The sequence below is a fragment of the Euwallacea similis genome, chromosome 4, assembly GCF_039881205.1.
Source record: "Euwallacea similis isolate ESF13 chromosome 4, ESF131.1, whole genome shotgun sequence".
Taxonomy (NCBI): domain Eukaryota; kingdom Metazoa; phylum Arthropoda; class Insecta; order Coleoptera; family Curculionidae; genus Euwallacea; species Euwallacea similis.
Genome location: NC_089612.1, coordinates 3836178 through 3860483, shown reverse-complemented (window position 1 = coordinate 3860483; position 24306 = coordinate 3836178). Strand labels below are relative to the sequence as shown.

The following is a 24306-nucleotide window of genomic DNA, read 5'->3' as shown; positions in this document are numbered from 1 at the left end:
TGCATCCGTCATCCGACCATTTAAAATCAATTTTGATTTGATTGCCTTTCTGTTGGTAGGGCAACCACTTCCCAGGCTTCGTTTTATTTTAAAACGTCGAATTCTTCTTTTATTGCGAGTTTCCAGTGCATCTTTGATGGACTCATCAAATTTAGGCATTTGCGAAACCATTAGATGACAAAAACTTGTTAAGTGAAATAGCCCCCCTATGAAATGATGCAACATGAAAAATTCTTTCCTTTGGTTCTTGGTAACTATAACTTGAAATGTTATATTTGATACATATGTCCGATTTCTATAGCGGATTTTTTTTATTGAACTTGCCTTTCTATAAAAACTGAAATACTCCGTCCTTTCCCTTCCATGCAAAATAGCCCAACTTTTTTCCAACTCGCACTAAGCACCTCATTCATTCGCATCACTTCTGTACGAGCTATTAAGCAACTTTCCCCATATATTATACGACTCTGATGTATATTCACCGTTCCGCTTCGGGATGTGTTCTAGAACTTTGCCTAAAGTACCTTTTGGTAGGAAATTACTAAATCTGTTGGCTAGTTTCGGTAAGCTTCTTAACGGATCCAAAGTTCCCAACTAACCTATTCGCTTGGGTTTATTAATGTTTTGCAAAGCTAAAAGTTCCACACATTCGTTTAAAATAGATTGAAACAGAACTGTATACGATGCTTTAGCCCCGGTGCTTCGACTAAGTTCAAATTGGCCCTTTTCAATTTATTGCACAATAATGCAAGAGACGTATCGATATTCCGTGACAACTCAGAGATCATTCCCGAGAAATGTATCTGGAATCTGTTCTTACAAAATGTTCTCTCTGCCACAATTCTTTAAAATATGTTTTTTCTTTTTTCGTAACAAAGCTCCGAGCAGACCTGCGCCAAACAAACGAACGCCAAACGAACATCCATCTAGGAACAACGAATTTGAATTCGTTTAACCAGTAGGATTCAGCGAAAGGGAATTGAATGAGAATTTTGTATTCGGCTCGCCTTCGCTACCGTTCCCTCTGAGAGCGGTAATGCCAAAATCTGGAGAAGTAAAAGCAATTTTGGAAAAAACCGTAATTTCCCTTGGAATAACAACACGCCACTGACTTTTATATCGATCTGTAATGTAAATAAATCTGATCCCTTTGAGAATTGCAGTGCACGCACTAATTTTAAAATAAACATAGGCGTGGGAGGTGAAAATCTGGAACAGTGGAATGTATGTCAAAAAATAAGCATGTTTAAAAAAAAATTGTAACATCCCTTGGAACTAATGACTTTTGTATTAATCTGTCTTACATAATGTTTCTTTTTTAAATTAGTTCTGGAATAAACTAAAGAACGCGAGGCACAAATCTGGAGAAAGAAGAATACAGTGGATTCTGTCTATAACGGACATGGGGATATAACGTATTTCCGGTTATTAAGTACGTATTTTATTGGTCCCGCCGAAATATTCTTGATTTTGTGCCGGTTATAACATATCATGTATAATACTAACTTTCTTTACAGCGTCCTTTATTTCCTCTTTATTTCGTAATATTATAGTCGGATGGTGGTCCGGTGGTTCCTTTAAGACATCGGGAATTTACAATACTCGATCGAGCCGAACGGACATTCTGTGTACAAATGACAGATTGACATGTAGAACATCTTCTTTAAGTAGGGAAAAAAAGTTAAAACTGTTTTTGATCGTGTTTTCTTTGATGAATCTTTTTTTTTTGACATCCTGTATCTTGAAAACGATGCGTTTGCGGCCCCATGTTAATGGGAACTTTTTTTCTTAGAAAGGCCCAAGGAATCACACCCTTCATTCTTGAATTATTTTTTTCAAACACCCTGTATAAAAATGTATATAGTATGTGCTATATACATACGTACATATGCATCAGAATTTTTTTGTATTCATGTATATATGTATTATATTCAAAAATTTATATGAAGAATACAAAGAAAAACCAGGTATGTCATAAGTAATACGAAGCGAAAAAAAACGATTTTACTGTTTGAAATCAATTTTATTTAATTAATATTTTAAAGTAAAAAAATTGTTTTTTTTCTTTTTATATTTATTTACTGTTAACAATTTTCTACATGAATATGGCAACACATAATTATTTAATTATGAGCTGTACTAGTTTTTTTAGGCTATTCTTAATATAAGTTAGCTTGTTTTTTGTAATCCCATGCATGGAACAGAACGCTTTGGCACATACAGGAATGTCATAATCCAAAAACCCGAACCCGGTAAGCGTAATTAGCATCATGGACTAAAGCTGGGTTTTCATGTTTACATGGCCTTTTTCTCTTAATAGGTAATAAAAGGTATCAAACCTGCTAAATACAAATTTTGTTCATCATGAGAGGACAATGCATTAAAGTAGCGCATTATTTTTTGCCTTTGCTCATCGTTAATCTGAATGAAACATCTGTATCATTTATAGTTGCAAGGCTCTCCAATTTCGTGGGTAGATAACTATAATATTTTAGACACTGCAGACAAGCGGCCAGTTATCTTTATTTTCTTTGAAGTGCCAGGACTCACCACTAAGACAGGTTCATCGGTGGAAGACATGGTTTAAAGAAATGACATTAGTTTGATTGCTATTAGTGTTAATTACTTGAGTAATTATGAAAATAATAATGAAAACTGCGGGCATGTAAGTACTACGAAAATAACTTTATTTATGTAAACTTTCCGTGGACTATCGGCCACGTCGCCCTCTCAGCGTAATTCTTGATCTTCTGTTGGATTAAAAGTCAGTCCGGAGCCTTTTTCTTAACATGCATAATCAGCTTATTGCATTTAACGTTAGATTGCTTACGCTGAGATGTGACGTTACCATATCAATATCCAGTCAGGCACACCTGCACAAGAAATGTTAGTCACTATTTTCTTCATTGGCTAATGATAATACAAACGTACTTTCCTATTACAATAAATACAGAACAATTAGGAACACACAGAATTTGGTGTTTAATGTTAATGCAAAAATTTTTAATTAATACTATTTAATAACATTAAAAGAAAGTGAAAAGTCGTAAACAACTGTAAGCAGCATCTAGCTTCATTTTCGTGACAAAGCTGTTTCTTTCATTGGACGCGCGGACTTAACTGGTTTCTTCCCTGTGTGCCAAATCTTAAAATGTATATTTCATATTATTACTTTGTTTTTTTCCCTTTTTTTATGTGAGAAAACGTGTATCTCCATGCGAGAAATTAAATTGGCTAATAATCAGTATATCTGAATAAAAGTGACATGGTATTTTCCCTGCACCCTTCATATGTGCCTAAGTTACTATGTGTCATTAGATTTGTTCGGACTTTTAGATAAACGCATATGTGCATAACATACGTAACATGTAAAAAAAATTTTTTTTTGTTGCTATTTTTATAGCGTACCTCCTGTTACAGAATACCATATTTTTGCTCCCTCGAGAGTAGTTTATAAACGGAATCCACTGTATATTTAAAAAAACTAATCAACTTAAAAAAACGTAATTGTCTTTGAAACAGTCGGTCCATTATGTCGATGTATAGTATACTTTTTCCCTTTAACACGTTAACGGCCGTGTTGGTCCCATAGGACCAGCACTGGTGCTCTCTCTGGAGCCGTGTTGGTTACATAGACCCAGGATGCAATCGTTTGACTGATATGTTACTGGTTCATTTTATAATTTAGTTACAATGGTTAAAGGACCAGCGTGACCTCAAGGAAAAGGTAATTGTTGAAATTTTTGTGATTCAATTTTTCTTTTTATGTGTGGTGCTTTTGTTAAAAAAAGGCAATTAAGAAATGTGTTTTTATTTTATCAAGAAGAATATAAATTATGTAGTGTGTATTTCATTGAAACAAGCTAAACATAAAAATTGTTTTCCTTCGCAGTCATCACAAAAAGTATCAGCTTTATGCGTACGGCTGCCAGCATATTTTCTACTATGAAACTCATTATTTTTTTTGTACCATTGCTCCTAACTTTATGCTTACTTTCACCTACTTTTGTTTTCAAAGAATGAACTTTCCTCATTTTTCAAATAGAAAAATGGCTATGAAAAACATAGGCGTAGCACAAGGGCAATTAAGTCTGTTCTTAGCCTAAGTAGAAGCTAGACGCTTTACGACTTATTGACCAATACGAGCGCAAATATTATTTGATGGTAAGTCGGCAACGTGCTGATTTTTGTTTACGTTTACTGCTAGGTGATTTTAAATAGACTTCAGCTAGGTAAACGGGGCCCAGAGGCTCTACAGCAAAATTATTCTCACATTTTATTTCCCTAGGCTGAGCTGGTCCTACGGGACTAGCAATGAAACTGATTTGAAACAACAGACAATGATAAAATATACCCATTCGATAAGAAGATGTGGTGAAATATAGACCCAAGAAGCACATTAGCACCTTAGGCCCCACAAGGAAAATTTTTTCCTTGGCAGCCAACGTGTGCAATAAACTGAGGAAAACAAGACATTTTAATATGCCAATGACTTCTATGCCTATCTGGCGAGCTCTATTAAGCATTGTCAATTCAATGTCGGGTTCGCATCAGGTTCGCATTAAAAAATGAACAACAAATTAGCACCGAACTAATTTCGAACATACTTGGTTGTTTTGCGTTCGTTCGCTCAGTGAATACACACCTTAACGAACGGAACGCCCAACAAAACACTAATTTGGACAGGACGATGTACACATTTGTAAACTACGAGTTTGTTGTCCCATCCAAATTAGTGTTTTATTTGGCGTTAAGGCGATATAAAACAATTGAAAAGAATTGGCTTGTTGGTATTATCTGAATTGAACTTTTATCTTACAGCAAAAGTTTAAGAAGATCGTATTGGAAAATCGTATTGGAAACAAAGCGTGTCTATTATAGGAATTTTCATTTTGCGTACTCCAGCGAAAATTCTCCCAGTTTACCGAAACTTCACACGAGTGTACGCAAAAGTTGGATCAGTTCCTACAACATCGATATGACGAAGCACGCTCTGGCTTACGACACAATGGAAATTCCTTAATATCCTTGGGACTTTTCGGACGATACTAAATGTTAATTAAAATAATAATTGTTTTCGAAATTAAATTTCAGTAAAATTGCCTTTTTGCTATTAAAAACGTCTTAAGTATTAGGAAATGTTTTCTAACGCTAGTTTAGTAACTACAAACCCCAGTTTTGGCATCGCACGAGTGTATATCCTTTTAATTCCTAAGCTCCCTCTCCCAAACTCGGGAAAACAGGTCAATAAATTTGGCTTTCTGGCAGGGGGTGTTTGGGAAGATCTATTAGATTTTCCTTGTTTACGAGTTTAGTTTGACAAATGTTACTAATTCGGTGCCAAAAAGTGAGGTACAATGGTGCAACTGTAATTTGGCCAAAGGACGAGCATATAAAAGAAAAAGGAAATATTTCTTCGTAGCATGTAACATTATACACTAAGGAACATAACTATAGCACAACCTATAATTTTTGAATTTTTGGAACCCATATATTAAAAAAAATATTTAATTTCTTGAAATGAAAGGTTCCTTGAAAATAAACGTTTTAACGAAGTTTTATTACAAATATTAGTTGCTTAATTGATTTTAAAACAAAATTCAATTTTTTCGATGGTACCTAACAATAGCGCCACTATATAAAATTAAGAATTCATATCTTCTTAATGGTAAGTTTAACTACAATTTTTGCGGACTAATTCAAATTTTCTTGAAAACATACTGTTTACGAAATTTGTCAATATTTCTGGCTCCAAATTGTTTCAGGTGCGTTCAACAGACTCTCTCAAATCAGCAATGATATCGTACTGCTTATTGTCGGCATAAACACGACAGACTAAGATGTCTTGTTGGTATAGGTAATTGTCGCCGTGATTCTCATGCAAATATTGCATTAAATGCTCCCCCAAGTAACATATGTGATCCCCACTACTCATTCGAATGAACGGAAGGGCTACGTGAAGGACATCTGTTATGATAAACGCACCCCGTACCATCAATGTGCCAAAATTGCAAGTATCGAAGTAACAAAGTTCTTTTTTTAAATCGAGCCAATATGAATTGAAACCGTCTGAACCATCAAGTTTAAATTATTTCCCATCATAAAAAATAACCTAAAAATTTAAAGTAACATTCAGGTGACTCTAATAAATTCGAGTGAATAATGAATGTACATTTTACCAGTTACGGTTCATGTTTTCCCGACTAAACATTACTCGCTCTTCTTTATGACGAAGTAAAAGCCTAGGACCTGTGTTCAACTTTCGACGAACAATGTTTCCGTCGGTGGCAAGAATTCTTCTGATGGTCCATCGAGAAACGTTGACTTGACATTCTGCTGCAATTTTATAGCAGCTTTTTAGGCTATTGCTGGACGCGGCGATGATTCTTTGTCTTGATCGTGGCGACACTTTCTTTTTTGGCTTCTCTTTCTTATTAGTGCAATACTGTTCTGGGTCTCTGAGGAAGTTGATAACCACTTTATGCCACCAATTCTTCTTGCAATAGCTTGCAAACTCACACGTTCTTCATGAAAAGCCAGAATTTTTCCTTCTCGACATGAATAAGATCCACGAGGCATCACGAATTGTTCAACGATAATAACACATAAAAGCCTAAGAGCAATAATCGGTGGTTTCAAAAAAAAGAACATCGAAAACTCATTTAATTCCCTATTAAGAAGTTATTAATTTTTAGATTTATATAGTGGTGTTATTAAAGGGTCCGCCAAAATAGATGCGAAAAAGTAAAAGCAAATTAAAAATGCAAATAATACCGATTCAATCCAATTTATTGTTTCATTTTGAACATGAATCTATGCCATTTATGTATAAAAAATAATATCACCCAAATGTTCACCACGACTTAATTTATACACATCAATACAATGGTCGAAATTTTCGATGATATTTTCCAACGTAACGTTGTCGTTTCAATTGTATTTATCTTGTCAATAATGTTGTTTTTAAGATCTCGAATGGTAACTGAATGACTAACGTACGCTTTACTGTTCAAAAATCCCTACAAAAAAATGTCGAAAAGTGTCAAATCATATGAACAAGCGGGCCGAGATACATTTCCATTTTGCAAAATTACGCGTTCACCAAATTTCGACTGCGACAACTCAATGTTTGCACGCGTTTTGTGACATGTCGCACCATCTTGTTGAAATTAAAAGTCTTTTATGTCGATACGATTAATTTTCAAAAAAGAATAATCACTTATCGTGGCACGGTATCGGTCAGAATACTTGGTAACCACATTTCCATCATCACTTTCAAAGAAATAAAGACCAATGATTCTTTTTGATCACAATTCGCACTCAACAGTTACCTTAGGAGAATGCATTGGTTGTTCTCGATATTCTCTAGGATTCTCATTGGCCCAAATGCGACAATTTTGCTTATTTACCGTCCCATTTAACGTGAAATACGCTTCTTCGTTAAAGATGATTTTCGATGAAAAAGCGGCATCAACTGCACGATGTTCAGTGAGTCAATTCCAGAAAACACGATGGGTAAAATGATCTGCTGGCTTGAGTTTTTGTGCTAATTGAATATTGTATACATGTAAACTCATATCTTTATGCATAATACGGAGTAAACTGATGGAAGAAATGCCCAATTTTTGTGATCGATGAGTTACACTCAATTTTGGATCCTCCTTGACATTTTCTTTCACGGCAGCGATGTTTTCTGGTGTACGAACACTTTTTGGTCTACCAGTCTTTGGCAGATCACTAATCGAAGCAGTTGATTTAAATTTGTGCACTAAACGACCAATTGTGTTCTGATTTGGAACTTTAATTCGTTGTTTAATCATATACGACTCCTGCCATAGCGATAAATTGCAAACATTCAGCTACCAAAGTGACATATAGTTGATAGACAAAAAAAGAGCGTCTCTGTCAAATTGACGTTTACTTTCCTGCACCACATTTAGCAGACCCTTTATTATGCACTATCAAAAATATTGAATTTTGTTTTAAAATCAGTTAAATAATCAATAGTTGTAATAAAATTTAGTCAAACCGTTTATTTTAAAGGAACCTTTAATTTCAAGAAATTAATTTTTTTTCAAATTATGAAAAAAATAGTTTAAAACTTTTAAAAATTATAGGTGATGCTATAGTTGTGTCTCTGAGTGTATATTCCAATTCGAGAATATTCTTACTTAAGGATATACAGGATGTCCGGTTTTGGAGTTCAAAAATAGGGACTTCGATAACGATAAAAGATATTCATTAGATCAGTTCTTCATCGCAGTGATCATCATTTCAATCATTCATCACTTAATGTTATAAACGTTAATATAATACCAGTAACAGGAGAATAAAAAAAAGTGTTGCTGTTGCTGAATCACAAACTGATTCGGTAAAAACTCAGCAGATAGATGAAAAAGCAATAGGTAATCCTACACGTAGAGTTGATCAGGTAAAAGCAAAGTCAGAAGCTACTATGAAGCAGACAATGGGGGGAAAGGTTATGATCTGGAAAAAAGTGTAGCTTCGGTTGATGAAACTACGGACATTGAATGGAAGCCAGGCTACAGAAAGACACTTGGAAAGTGAAGCTTTTGAGCCTCCACCTTATGAAGGACAACCTGACGGAGACTTTGCCACTGCTCCAAAAAATATAATTGTATCATTATCGTACTTAAAATGACGAAAATTGTTGTTTCAATTTCAACTCAATAAATAGAAAATGTTATCATCAATACAGTGAGTTATTTATATGTCGTTAAAACCACAGATATTCGGAAATCCTTAAATAATTCGTAATTCCTATTCTATCTAGTAATTCGTTACTTATCGTTCAGGTGAACATTAAATAAATCACTTCCCGGTTTGTTAACCTTGGCAATTTTCGTGGAAACAGATACGGTAATCACTCAAAAGTTGAAAAGGTTTTAAAAAATGTTTTTTTGCTTTTACAAAAAGAGAAATTCTTCCACAGGTGTCTAAATCGATCGACATCAATGAATAACCAAACCTTGATCATAATTGGAAATAACCAGAAAGACCTTGATAAAAAAGGGGTCGTGTTTACAAGACCGAAACTTCGTTACGTGGATCCCGAACGCTTTAAGTGGGCCGCCCTAATTCGTTAAAATAATATTTGGTATGCTGTTAGAGCCCCCGGCCATGCCTTGTACTCGCGAGCACTTAGCTCAGGGGCGGCTCGGGGCTCCTTCAAATATTTATCCGTCTGAGGCCTCGGGGGTAGTTTTATGATCAAAGTCAAAGAGAGCTGATGCATTTGTTGAGGACTGTTCCTCTTTGTTGCTATTAAAGTGTAACGAGAATTTTCCTTTCGTTTTCAGGGCGACAGTCTAGCGAAATCCGAACCTTCGTCAAAAGATATGACAACGTCGGTTAATACGGTAAGCAAATAAATTTTCTTAGGTGCTTCGGTTTGGGGGCTGTCACGATAAATTATGCGCACCTTTTATCACGCGCCCTGAAATATAAATCCCATTGTTGTTGTTGCGAAACTATTTCCCCGCGGCGACCGAAAAAACGCCTTATTTGTGTTTGTTTTCACGCTGCCGTCGAGAACAAAACGCCCATTCGACAAACATTAATCCACCGCTCCAACGAGTTGTAAACCGTGTATACACAAACCATTCAGATCCGAAATTACGGCGCTATTTCCTCATCCCATAATTTAATCTTTTATTTACAAATACTTCGATTAAGTTCCTCTCTATGTGCCCGTCGAATGTAAATCAATACCGGCCCTGTTTAATACCACCGTTTTCAACGCAAATATTAACATTGCATGTTGGAGTTTTAGCTGAGAAAACGCCGATTTTGCCATAAACCGAATTCTGATCTATTAATGTTTTTGGAATTTAGAAGGTCATTTTTAATATACATCAAAGAATTCCTAAATCAATGTAAAATGTTTTAAGAGGTAACATGATATGTGGCAACGTTGCGCTTAACGATTGTTTTCAGTAATGAGTGCCAGACGATGACAACACCATTTTGCTGTTCGGGCTAGCAACGTTGTCAGATAGAAAATTAAGGAAAAAAACTACAGATTTTACCTTTCATCTACTTCAGTTGTTTAAGTAAATAATAGGCAAATTTGCTATATAAATTTCTCGTTTGAAAAAAATATGAAATTAAAAATTATTTTTAAAAATGATCACAACTTTTGAAGATGAACGTCGACCTTTGACAGCAGTACTATCATTTCAAACCAACAACGTTGTAACATGGAGAGAAAATCTTAAGCCGGAGGTGTAGAAAAGTTGGAAAATTATACCACTTCAATTAAATTCATCAGAAAAAACTATGAGAATGGCAACACCTTGAGTAGAATTTGTTTTTAAAGATAGTTGCCCGACTTTGACATCAAGCAGGGAGGTGGCAACGTTCAACGAAATGACAGTTTTTAAAGAGGAACGTCAGACTTTGACAGCTAGGCTCTGTTACTTTAGGCCCGCGCGTTTTTCCTAAAGCACGTATGTGTTAAGAAAACAAGCAAAAACAAAAGAATTCCTAACACATACGCACATTAGCAGGTGTTTTCATTACTACTGTTATCATTTTCGTCCCTAGAGAACCAATCGTATGCCTCATTATTAATTTTAATTTCTAAATAAGCCTGATTCAACCTCGCTTACTGGTAACATGCAAATTCATCGACATTTCAATGCTTCTATTTTTCTAACATTATTTCTCAATAATGGAGTATTATAGAAATATATTATAGGCATCAGAAAGATAAAACTGCCGATTCGCATTCTACCTGGGGGGCCTTAGGTTTAATCTCATATAAAGATACTGCGACGAACAAAAGGCAACGCGAGAATCGACACGAATTTTACCACCCATAAAACGGGAGTAACTTGCATTAGAGGATGATAAAATTGTCCCAGGTGGGGTGGTCTGATGAAAGTGCCGAGCCGAGTGTTTTAGTCTTGGATATTGTTAGGTTGATTAGATACCATTAAGGATGCTTTGTTGCGAATCACAGCTTACCTAAGATTGGCTTATCTAAACTTGCTTCACCTGTACTCGACCCTCTAATACTGAACCGCTATGTGACTTAAACATACTTTCAATTAAAAGAGGGATACAAATGGTGGTTCAGAGATGGAATTACTGAAAGAAGAAACTAGAAATCATTGAATGAGATATGAAAATTTTTGCTTCGATCGTGATTATGTTCGCCCAAGTTGTACGAACGTGATTATTGATTTGACGCATTAATATTTCAGTTTGCCGGGGAAAGGCGCGTTATTAGTGTAGACACAGCAGGAATCGAGGAAAGAAGAACAAGGCCTGCAAAGACAAAAGCCATTAATATCTGGTTTGTCAAAAAAATTACACAAAAAGGCATCCCATTTGCCAGATCTATACAATTGCATACTAAACAGCAGATTTTATTACCGAGGAAAAACCTATCGTAACATTATTATAAACACCAGAAAGTCTCAAACCTTTTTTTTTTAAGTACGGCAACAAGGTCTTCCCTAAACTAAAATCATAGAGGGAACCAGAGCGAGTACTTAGGCACTAAAAGCTCCGAGTGCAGATAGAACTTAATGTAGATTTCCGGGCCAAGTTCATCAATTATTCCTGAGATCCTTAGACAACTTTTAAGAGCAGTCCGTGATTAGGGGATGTGTAATAACCCTAATTGCCGATGTATTTGATTTACCTTTCATCTAGTCTTACGGTCCCAACGAAATTCGCTTTAATAATTCAACGGAGGTAATGAGCGCCAAGCGGGGGCCGTCGGCGAAATTGGGGCCCTCGTTATTGTTGTAAAACTTTAAACAGGGACGGCTTAGCCAACACCACTTTTTTAAAACGTAAATTGAATTTACTTCTATCAGTGGTTTTGGGCGTTGCTAAGAGATATTTAATTATATATACCTGGGCGTATTTTAAACAATTTTCCATATTCCAAATGTTAACTTTCGAATTTACTATTTTCTTAGATATAGAGCTGGAGGAAACATCGTTTTATTTAACTTTTCTACATAGCCATACATAAAATTCTTAGACAGGTATATCAGTAATATAGTATAATAATCAATAACTAAGGAATATCATAATCGTTTGTTCAGTAATATCAAATCAAGCTTATAAGGTCCTGAAGTTAACTTTGTTTTACTTTTTGTGAGCCTGGAACAAAATATTACATCTTAAGGCTATTTGCTGTCGTTTTTCTTTCATTTCCTTTCTATATTATTTTCTTTTAGGAAAAATTAACTGAAAAATTAACTCATAGAAATTTCATGCAATTTGATTATTCAATCTAAAATCCTTTGATCGAATCTAAAGCAATATTCATAAATGACAAAAACTGTTCTTTTTTTACCGTCCACCAAGATTGTAACCCTAATAAAGTTCAACAGAAATGTACCTTTTAACCGATTCATAGAACCTTAGGAGTTATGCATTTAATATATTGAAAAGCAGGAGCCAAATCGAAGAATGGAATAATGTCTTTAACTGAAAAAAAAACTATTCTTCAAGATGATTTTTAGGAATTTATCCTCGAATATAGAAATGTACGACGTTCAATTTATAAAAAGTCGATAGACCCTTAGAACTAATTAACCTTTTAACACACTAGAGAACAGGGATGTACAATCTTGAATTTTGGTAGTGCCTCTTTTGCCGAGTGGGCAAGTTTCTGGTAATTATTAAAAACAATTTCTGGTCTATTTTTTCTACGTCTATTTATATGAATTACTTTCAACATAGATTTACTTTTTAAGCGATAAACAGAACCTAAGAAATATTTAGCAAAATGTAAAGTAGCGACTTATTAGCTGGAAATTTCGAGCAACCTCTTCAATCTCTATATACCCTCTGGGGACGATTTTCGTTCATTTATTTTCCTCAATTTCGCATAGCACGCCTATGAACTCCTACGTAAGTTTACTTGGTAGAGATTCATAGATCGTTAGAAATTGTATAAATTGTCGATTTAGCGCATTGGAGAGCAGGAACGTATTAAGCAAATTCTCTGCTCGAAAAAAACCATTCTCTGGCTATTAAAAAATGCATTTCCTCAAATCCAGCATATTCCATATCTCTATAATAGAAGCGATCTTCAGTGGCTCTCTTTAATACGAAAATCGCACATAAAGGGAATTTCAACTTGTATCCGTGGACTTGTTGGCGCATTATCCACGTGCATAAATGCAGAATTTCGCAGTGGGGCCACATTAACGGTAATGCTTGTTGGGGCCATCGAAATTGCGAAACTCAACCGAGCGAATGATTATTATGCGTCATTATTTTGTTGCACATAATGGGGATACTTAATTAGGCCCTAAACGGGCCGACCGAATTAATTATGGATTGCGTACATGTTTTGGTTGAAAGCTGCTTTTATTGTAAATTGTTGGAGTGTGTACCAGAGAGTTTTGGAACTTGCATTTCGTTTGTGAAAGGTTAAAATGGCTTGGGGGTATCCATTGTGCGCTCTCAAACAATGCTTAGAGAATTACTAAATGTACATATAAATACGCTCAATGTTAGTACATTATTGTAACTCGAAAATCGTAACATCTACGAGAAGTCTAATTCATATATTTCCAACTAGGTCGGTGCGATCGAGTTCCTTCGGTTAAGTAACAAATTTATTATTATTATATAGCGTCTATATAACAGATTCGACTAGTCGTTGCTGTTGAGCGAGGTAGTGGCTAAGAGCAAAGTGAAAACAACATCTTAAAATAAATAAAAATTTCGCGGAGAATAAGCAGATATGACAAAAGAAGTTTTAAAAAACACATAAAACGTAAATTCCAAAATCATCGGGTGTGTGTCATACTTTGGAAAATTATGCATGCCCAACGATGCCGACTCTACCTGATATTTATAAATAATTTCAGGACATCGGAAATAAACGAGGTTAAAAAAGTGCTCCGCTTCCATAAAACGACGTCCGGTCGAAAGGATTTATGAGAGTGTTTTCACCGTCAGCTCACGACTTTATGTCTGAGCCCCTTAATCTACTGCAGTTTTGTTGCGAGCCAGCCCCTGAAAGACCTCCTTAATGGCTTTTTACAATTAATTATCGCATCCTTCTCCGGACAGTCCTCTGATGTATTTTCGCTATTAGCTGATTAATAAGTCTGTCCTTTGATGATGCAATATCGCCATTTTTTACTGGACAAGTTTGTTTATCTCTCTTGCCTCATTCTCATCGTTTGAGGAATAAAATTTGACAGAAGAAGGAGATATTAAATAGCGTCCAAAGAAGTTTTATTAGTGTTTAAAGTAACGTCATAGAAATATTCTTATAGCAAATAAATTTTTATTAGTTTGGTCGAGTAAATGTTCTTACAGCAATAATAAAACATGAAACCGTCAGTTGGGCGGGAACTGAGCATTGGCCATGACGTGAAACATTGCATCTCACTTGGCGCCCCTCTTACTGAATAGGTACACAGGGAGGAAGACCTGTGATGTAATGGTCAATAGATATTCCATGGACTATAATAATGTACCTTAAAAAAACGATATCAAAAGGATTTTCGTTTCGATACTGTTTTGACGTCCTTCGCTGTCAGAAAAGTGTCATTTCTTGTGGCTATCGCCACACCAACTGGTCACCGCATTCGGCCTACCTCTGATAACAATGAGCGTAGAAAAAATTCTAGCGACACTTTCGGGGCATTTTGATGGAGGAAAAAACACCATCAAACAAAGTTCCAAGAGCGCGTCGGGCACAATAAAATACAAATCCTCGCATTAAGTGGTGCTGAGAGTGAGCAGCTGCGCCCCATATAAACATTTCTCCGCCGTTTTCACTGCGAAACTTCCTTCATGCCATTTACATAATATCGGTGTGGAGTTTAATAATTGTTTTTGTTAGCGGTCGCGCCACGGAAATTGCACTCCGCCCTTGACCTTTGGAACCGAACAAAGCGCCCCAATCAAGGAGAAAGATTGTTTTCATCATACACGGCGTCGTCGGACTTATTGTACAACTAAAATTGAATTTATCGTCACATTCCGAATCGGTGAAAGAGGAATTGGACGAGCAGGGTCAATTTTCAAAATGTCTTATTGGAGAAACGGACGAAATGGAACGTCTGGCGGGCAGTTGCTCAAAGGGCGAGGGGAAGTGTCAATTTATAGTTAGAACGGGCGATGCGTGATAAATGAGAATCGGATAAATCAGTCGTTTTCTTCATTCAATAGAATAGTCAGTATGAAAAAATTAAATTTCCGTACTAAAAATAGTGGAAAAATTTGGTGACCCGTGAATTTTTGTGCCTCATCCACAAAATCAGATATTTAGTCTTTCACACAAAGGAATTTTTCCAACAAATTTCAAGCAAAGCCGCCTTTATTTATTCAACCTATATACCCTTTTCCCCCTTTTTATAGACAATTTAAAGCAAATTGGGATGTTTCCGGAAAAAGTCGTCCCATTCAGCGACGTTTTCGCAGGGCCACCGCATCAACTCCTCCCCTTTGGTGTACTTTGTGCACCAAGTGCCGCTTTCATCCTTCAGGATGCTGCTCACTCCCCCTGAACATTCGCATTTCGGTAGTTTGGGCATGTTGCAGGGCATCACGTGAAATTGATCTAGAAACAATTTCTTAAGATGTCCTCTGTCGTTGATTCCATTTCAGACAAACTTGAGCATATTTAAAACATGGCGCACACAGGGTTTCCCAGAAACAAAGGTACAAATGAGCAATGAGTGCCAAAGAATACAATCAAAAATACTCTCAACAATAGAGTGATTCAGCTAAATTGATTTTATACGAAAGTTGTTTCTATTCATTCTACAGTTTTCTCATTAAACGAGGATTTTCTATGTCATAAGGATAGCTGTCTTTCCAATTAAATATACCTATCGTTGTCAATGTTGCCTCGTCACTGAATAATATTTTCTTAAAGAACAAAGAGTCATGATGTTGCTTTTGGAGTAAAATCCATTCTGAGCTGAAAATCCCTTGACAACAAATTTTGAACAGGCACAAAATGATATGAAAATAGCTTGACTTTTCGTAGGTATGTAAAAATGGGTGATTTGCAGACAACCGTCGCTTCAGGGATACGACTGGTGCTGATTTCTGGATTCTCCATTACTTGATGAAGGTCTCCTGTTCTTGATCCAAACTGAGAATTTCTGATCTTGGTTTGGTTTGGGTGGTAGAAAAACTCGATTTTTTACAAAATATCTTTTTGATGTGCCCAAAAACCCATCTAGAAGCAATTTCAACGGTATATATAAATAATTATGAAATTTATTTAAGAACATCTTATCACCCTGTAGAATGAAAACAAGCAATTTTTGTATAAAGAAAGTTTCGTTGGTTCAAATACCTGATTAAACACCTGATCAAAACACCTAACTTATAATTCATGCAAATGTTTATGTAAAAACGCACTTTTACCCCACTCTGTATATATAGTATGCCCAAGATAGTAGTGCACTCAATCTGAATATATTTTATTGTGATGTTTAGTATTCAGTATGTACAGTGTGGCTACTTAGTTAGTTAGAAGCCCAATATCCTAGCAAATATGCATTTTAGAAGAAACAGTTTCGTACAAAAGTTTTTAGTATACAAAGTATCCCAAAAATATACCGACAAACTTTGAAGGGTGATAGGGAACATCAATACAAACTTTTTCTTTAATAAACATAAGCTCGCAAATAAAATATTTTAAGTCATATCAAATAACTAAATGAATTCTTGATTTAATTGGACACTACTGTGTTTCGTTGAAATTTTTTGTTTCAACTACGTTTATTGTTGGGGAGCACAAACATTTCAATGCGTCAGTACTTGGATCAGCGATTTCCCAACTGATGGATTAGAAAAGGAGGTCTTATAGCCTGGCCCGCGCGTTCTCCTGATCTTAACCCCTTGGACTTTCTCCTTTGGGGTTTTCTGAAATCTCTGGTCTATGACACTCCTATTCTATCTATATATATAAGAGGAAGATCTCTTAACAAGAATAATAGCCAGTTGTACACATTTAGAAGCTATTCCTGAAATATTCCATAGGGTCCGCGAGTCAATAAACCGTCGGTGTTGACCATTTGTATTGAAGCAAATGGTCAACATTTTGAACAATTATTGTAAGTGTTTATTTATCAATAAAACAAAGTCCAATAAGAACAAAAAGTGATTACAATTACTAAAACCATATTGTCATTTTTCTGCGTAAACGGCTCATTTGCGGGCATATGTTTATTAAAAAAAAAGTTTGTATTGATGTTCTCCATCACTCCTCACAGTTTGTTGGTATGTTTTTGGGACATCCTGTATAAAACGTCCATATTTTAAAATTATTTTCAAATCTACAAGATTCGCCGTAAGTGTGGTAATAACAAGTTAGATTTTTTTAAATGGAACCCCACTAATTTTTGGCCATTTTAGGATTTCTCGTTAAATTTAAAAGTTAGTTTATATAAGATACCATATCTTTAAAATTTACCTTTTTCGAATTATTCGGGAAAATTTGAAAATTTTGACAACTACAAGGTTCTACGGTAATCGGTGCTGTAACCACAGCGAATTTCGAAATCGGTTTTCTGAAGCTCCAAGAGCACTTAATAAGCTATGTTTGATGTATTTTAATTTGAGAAAAAGTTTTCCACAACTACCGAAATATGCCTCCGAATTTGCACGGTTTCAAACGTCAATAACTTGTTTATTTCAAATACAATGTTTCAATTTTCTTAACAGCATCGTGTTCAAAATTAAAAAATATACATCTTTTGTTGACATTACCGTATCCCTAAACCCAGCTGTTTTTGAGTTCCCGAAAATTGTCCCGTTTTGGCTTCTAAATGTTTAAATTTTTTATTTACATTATTGCATATTTGATAAGATATTGGACTTCTTCAGTGTCTCAATAGACCTCAGTAGACTAAGTAGCCACCCTGTATGTATACACACCCAAAGCTACACACTGAAGACCTGAATCTCCAACCTCAGCTTGATAGTCTTCCCAACACTTGCAGGTCGAAGTGGGGATTATTTTGGCTGATTCTGCCATGCAGTAGATTAGACACATCAAAAAGAATTTCCTAGGAAATCGTAAAATTGAATATAATGTTTTAATTGGTTTATGAAGATAATCGACTTACATTCTGCAAAAGGCGATTTTTCACATAACTAAACGCACGCACGCACGCACAAAATAAGCACCTTCTTCAAAGGTCTTTCGCACATTGAAGAACCAGAAGCGCATTTTTTAGGTTTCCATCGGCTTCAGATATGCAGATCTTGTTTGGCGTTTGTCAATAGTCCGTGGCCTGAGGTACTTTAATTCATCAAGGAATAGATTAAATTTTACACAAAAATATCGCACATGGAGAGTCTAATTTAAGAAAATCGTATTATCATTTTGAAGCGATTTTTCTCATGAAAGTTTGTATGTGACATGTGAAAATAAATATAAAAGAAATCATAATGAGGAGGAAATGTTGGTGTGTAATGGCTCTCATACTACAAACACGTCTCTATGAAGACACCAACCCAGAAGTGAATAAATTAAACGAACCAAGCCTGCGTGCCTCTGGAGGTTCTATTAAAGAAGCGTTGACACTTAACACAGAAACTTAATTGTTTTACGCTACTTTTTGCAGTATAAAACCAGGAAATTCAACAAGTCCTTAACTGGTTCATAATTGACCAAAAATCAAGGCAGTTGATTGTCAAGGTGGGACTTGAATCACGCAAGGCCATTATCAGACGCTTTGAATGCAATCGGCTCATTAGGGACGCCTCGCGACGCCCGTCAAACATGCCACTTGAACACGCGATGCCGAACGACATCTCGAACCACTTGTTGTCCTAAGAAATCGGTCAATATTTTCAATCTATTTTCCCATTCCCGTTTAAAATCTCTTTAGAATAAGTGGGCTGATCGTTCGAGTACCTGTATTTGATCGATACCTCTTTGAAATTTTTAATTTTATGCCACTCAAGACACTAGAGAGGACTGATTTCATTAATTGTTGCTTCTGTTGTAGAAAATGAGTGACGTTGATTTGATAATTGTGACGCTATGTGATTATCTCAGATGCCTGAAATTGATATCATTAAAAGGGCTGAAACAGGTCGACACATACAGAGTTATGTTCTAACACTCTCTCATTCCAGTTGTTGGACACATTCTCTAAAGGTCAAGGTTTGAAAAACGGTACTTTTTCACACTTTACGTATGCATATGACGACGCGTTCTCCAAAACCACTAATCGACAATATTTGGGTTCAAATTATTTCACGGTTCCAAAATACTGATACATAGACTCAACAACATGATCGAGGAATAATTTTGCCAGATTCACCGTTTAGTGCCAAAGAGTACTCTCCATTAAGATAGTCAAAATGTCCTTTGATCTAAATTAAAAACCTGACTGAACGGACATATAAATACATAAGTTATAACCCTCTAATGCCAATCAGTTGTGCAAAATACCCTTACCCCCACCCCTAGACCAAAAAAATTTTTAATCCGCCATTTTTTCAATTATAATTTTTAACTTGAAAACTGGTTTTTCGAAAAATCTTTAAAAATTCACACATATATAAAAAAACCTTCGCGCATTAGCCACATTTTTTCGTTTTTTTCCTGCCAATTTTAACCTAAAAATGATTTTTAAATTTCAAAATGCAATAACTTTTTTTCAAAATGGGCTGCAGGTCCAGTTTTTTCTTCTAATGATGGACATTTTTATGACAAATCTAAGTGTATATGAAATGTGTCACTTTTTAGACTGCGCCATATTGAAAAATGCAAAACACTCAATATTTTAGCATTTTCTTCAATATCCAATTAAGCATTTCGGCTTTTTTGGGCATTTGATTCATTTTGTATAATCCAATAGTATCTATTTATCGCATTTTATTTGCTATTTCTCGATTTAAATTAAATAGTTTTTTACTACTTATAACGACGGTTTTAATATGACTACGAAATATATAGAATTGAAAAAATATTCTATTCATAAATAGATATATTGATCAATACCTGTAATCGCCTAATATATGGTAAATAGCATAATAAATTTGTAAATATTGTTATAAATGTCCACAAAATTTTTGATTAATTAAGCAGTGTGGCAACTGCGCTGAAACTTTGCTAAAACTTAGTTTTATACATTATTTAATAAGGCGCATCACAAAACGTAATGAATTTTAAATATATATCGTTATATTTGTCATAAAACTGCCCGTCATTAAGAAACAAAACTAACCCAGCAGTTCAATACAAACTAAAAAAACATTTTTAATTTGATTTTTACAATTTTTTTCAGTTGCTGTTATTTAAATAGGTACTATTGGATTGTAAAAAATACATCAAATGTTCAAAAAAGCTGAAGTGAATAATTAGATATTGAAAAAAATGCCAAAAAATTAAATGTTTTGCATTTTTCAATATGACGCAGCCTAAAAAGTGACACATTTTATATAAACTTAGATTTGCCATAAAAATGCTCATCATTAGAAGAAAAAACGTGACCTACAGCCCATTCTGAAAGAAAGTTATTCCATTTTGAAATTTTAAAAATTGTTTTTAGGTTACGATTAACAGGAAAAAAAAACAAAAAAATGTAGTGAATGCGCGAAGGTTTTCTATATATGTGTGATTTTTTTAAGATTTTTCAAAAAACCAATTTTAAAGTTAAAAATTATAATTAAGAATATAGCGGTTTAAGGGTTTTTTTTTATCTAAGGGATGGGGATAAGGGTATTTTACACAACTGATTAGCATTATAGGATTATAACGTAGATACTTATATGCCTGTTCATTTAGGTTTTTAATTTAGATCAAAGGACATTTTGACTATTTTAATGAAAGGTACTCTTTGTGAAACTAACACCAAACACCAATAGGACCTTTAATATGATGTCTCATATAAAACCACATGAGTTGATTTGAGACTTTCCATAGTGAATTATCAATTATTATTAAACAAGCAAAAGTTATGAAAACGCCGATTTATTCTTTTATTTTCAAAGCTTGGTTGGCCAAACGGCTAGTGAAATGAAAGATCAATGGAGACAATGGAACCAATGTCTGAACCAGGTCAAGATATATAGAGTTACATTTTAGTTTTCTGTCGACTCAATTATTGGACGAATTTTATTGGATGAGAAAGAGAAAAAGATCAAAGTTCGAAAAGTGGTACTTTTTCGCACTTTGAGTAAGCATGTCGACAATATTCGGGTTCAAAAGAGAATTATGTCCCTGACTCTGTGTTATATCCCATAAAATACGTTTTCAAGTGAAATAATTCCGAGCAACACTTTGCGAGTGCTTTCATCTTTCAGGTTGACGTGCAAAAAGTGTATTCCAGTGAATGTCGGCCCTTTAAAGGGGCCCAACACAAAAGAATTCCTTCGGGACATATTTGGCACTCGAACTAGGGTTGCATTGCGCTTCGATATTGCCCAGGACAGGGTGACAAGCCCACGCTCAATCAAGAAAAATTGTTACTGAACTATCGTGGAAAACGACATTTTTCTCTGTTGAACTAAAACAAATAATAATTCCTGGTAGGTATTTGAACGCGGAAATTGGCCGATAATTTAACGGGACCCACCTGCTCTGACGGTCATTCACGAAATGTCAAAGAACGATAAAGTTTAGGTGGCGTCTGTGCGGACTTCCCGTGGATATGAGTCCAATAAACCACGTCAGAACGTTGAATTTTACAATTTGTGGCATCGTATCGACTGCAGTTACTTTCAAATTTATTCTTTCCGTTTCCGAGGTTTTTCGTTTTTATTCGTTGCCGAAGGCAAGCCTTATAAGGGCCTAATGTCGAATTTTCTTTAGGAGTTCTATTTTAGGAATTCTTGACTTCAAGGTATACTTGACTCGACTTAAACTTTGTTGAATATATGTTTTGAGGAAATCTTGCGAAAACTTAGTGAGAAAAGTGTCTACAGATGCTGTCTTCATTCGCCTCTGGGTTCTTCCTACAGACCGAATATATCATGAATCATTCTTTTGAGTCATTGCTTGAGTTGTTACCATTGTAAGAGTCTCGTTGCATCCTGGACAATCAGTCATTTTTTTCTGAAAGTGCAGTATACAAGGTGTCCCAGAATATGTAGGCAATCTTTCAGATTCATAGAGAATGCATCAAAATAATATGACAAGTTCCTATAAAAGTTTTTTCTACAGACACTCTCTACGGAGATACAATCTCCTAAAGGACTCCTCTGGAAATTCATTTTTCTTGAATAAGTTTTAAAGTACTCAGTGTAATTAAATAATTTTTTAATATGATGAATTTTAGATGGGGTTTCTTAAAATTATACCATTTAAACACATTTTACTTCTTTAGTTTGCCAAAATCGAACCAGCTTTAACACAAAAATCATAATTTTTCTACGCCCTATATCAATAAAGGCATGAAAATAGTTTTTTTAAATAGCCTCTACCTCAAATTAAAAAAATGTATTGTTGCTCGTTATCGCAAAAATAAACCATTTTCCAGAAAAAAACAACATTTGCCGAATACGGTTTTTGTACTAGCGTTAATTAATAATTAAATTTTGTAATAATTTTATTATTCTTGCATTATTCATTTACTACTATGGAATTTACATTCAGTAGATATATTGATATGCAACAATCTTCAATTTTTTGACCGAGGGAATGCATACGATTAGAAGGAGCCCATATTAAACCCTCATATAAAATTGTTTGATGAAAACCATATTCGGAAAAAAGTGTTCTTTCGGTTCATTTTTGCGATAACGAGCAAGAATACCTTTTTTTTTACTCTAAGGTAGAGGTCATCTAAAAAAGTTATAAGGTGTACAAATAAGTTTCCGCCATTTGACAAAACATGGCCCCCACCAGAATATTATCTAGAAATTGTCAGATGTAAAACGTACTATCGCAAGTTTGGTCATCTAGTAACAACTAACTAACCTGAACTAACCTGAACTAACCTGAACTAACTTTGAAATATTAGTGATTCCTTATCAGCATCACATAATTTGTTTCGTTCAATAATGTCAAGTTTTGCGTCGAATAAGCGTCATTTGCGGAAACTTTTAATTTACTTCTTTAATTTAAAGAAATCTGCAGCTGAGGCGCATCGATATGGTGAGGCTGCTTTAAGTGAAAGAAGTTGTCGCGAGTGGTTTTACAAATTTAAAAACTATAAATTTCATGTGGAAGACAAAGAACGCAGTAGAAGACCTAAAGTGTACGAAAATAGGGAATTGGAAGTATTATTGAAGGAATATTCATCCCAAGCGCAAAAAGAACTTCTACTTACATTAAAAGTGACTCAACAAGCAATCTCGCATCGTTTAAAAGTGTTGGGAATTGGGTTTCTTGTGAATTGAAGCCGAGAGACGTTGAACGGCGATTTTGCATGAGTGAAATGCTGCTTGCCAGGCATAAAAAAAGGATTTTTTGCATCGAGTAGTCGCTGGCGATGAAAAATGGATCCATTACGATAACTCAAAGAAGAGAAAATTATGGGAACCACCTGGCCATGCTTCAACATCGACAGCCAAACCAAATATTAATGGAAAAAAATTCATGTTATGTATTTGGTGGGATCAGTTTGGTGTCATATATTATGAGTTGCTCACACCGAACACGACCATTACTGGAACTCTCTACCGAACACAATTAATGAGATTAAGCCGAGCACTCAAGGAAAAACGTGCCCATTACTACTCCAGGCACGACAAAATTATTCTCCTACATGATAATGCTCGTCCGTATGTTGCGGTGCCGGTCAAAACCTATTTGGAAACACTTAATTGGGAAATCCTACCCCACCCGCCATATTCACCAGACCTTGCCCCATCCGACTATCACTTATTCCAGTCGATGGCACATGCTCTGTCTGAACAGCACTTTACATCATATGAAGATACCAAAGATTGGGTCGATTCGTGGATAGCCTTAAACGATGAAGAGTTCTTTCGACATAGTATTCAAATACTGCCAGAAAGATGGGAAAAAGTAGTGGCAAGCATGGACAATACTTTGAATAAAACATAATGCACCGTTCTTTCACAATAAATTCCTAATTTTTTATATCAAACGGGGAAACTTATTTATACCCTTTATATTTTGATGTCTTTATTGATACAAAGTGTGGAAAAATAATGGTGTTTGAGTTAAAGCTGGTCCGATCCTGATAAACTAAACAATTTAAGTGTGTCAAGGATATAATTTTAAGGAACCGTATCTAACATCCATCATACAAAATATTATTTAATTATACTAAGTACTTTAAAACTTATTCAAGAAAAACTGATTTCCACTAGCGTCCTTTAGGAGCTTGTATCTCTATAGGGAGGATCTGTAGA

The 24306-nt window shown here is 35.1% G+C and overlaps 1 protein-coding gene across 4 annotated transcripts in view; it reads left to right on the top strand.

The window, feature by feature from the left end:
• LOC136408563 (zinc finger protein 541) overlaps nt 1-24306 on the top strand; it is a 183230-nt gene that overhangs the window by 74822 nt on the left and 84102 nt on the right. For all 4 annotated transcript variants that reach the window (XM_066389623.1, XM_066389622.1, XM_066389621.1 and 1 more), the window contains exon 2: nt 9321-9380. In XM_066389623.1, the coding sequence (XP_066245720.1) occupies nt 9360-9380 (21 nt within the window). In that variant the 5' untranslated portion in view covers nt 9321-9359. The remainder of the gene's footprint in view (nt 1-9320; nt 9381-24306) is intronic.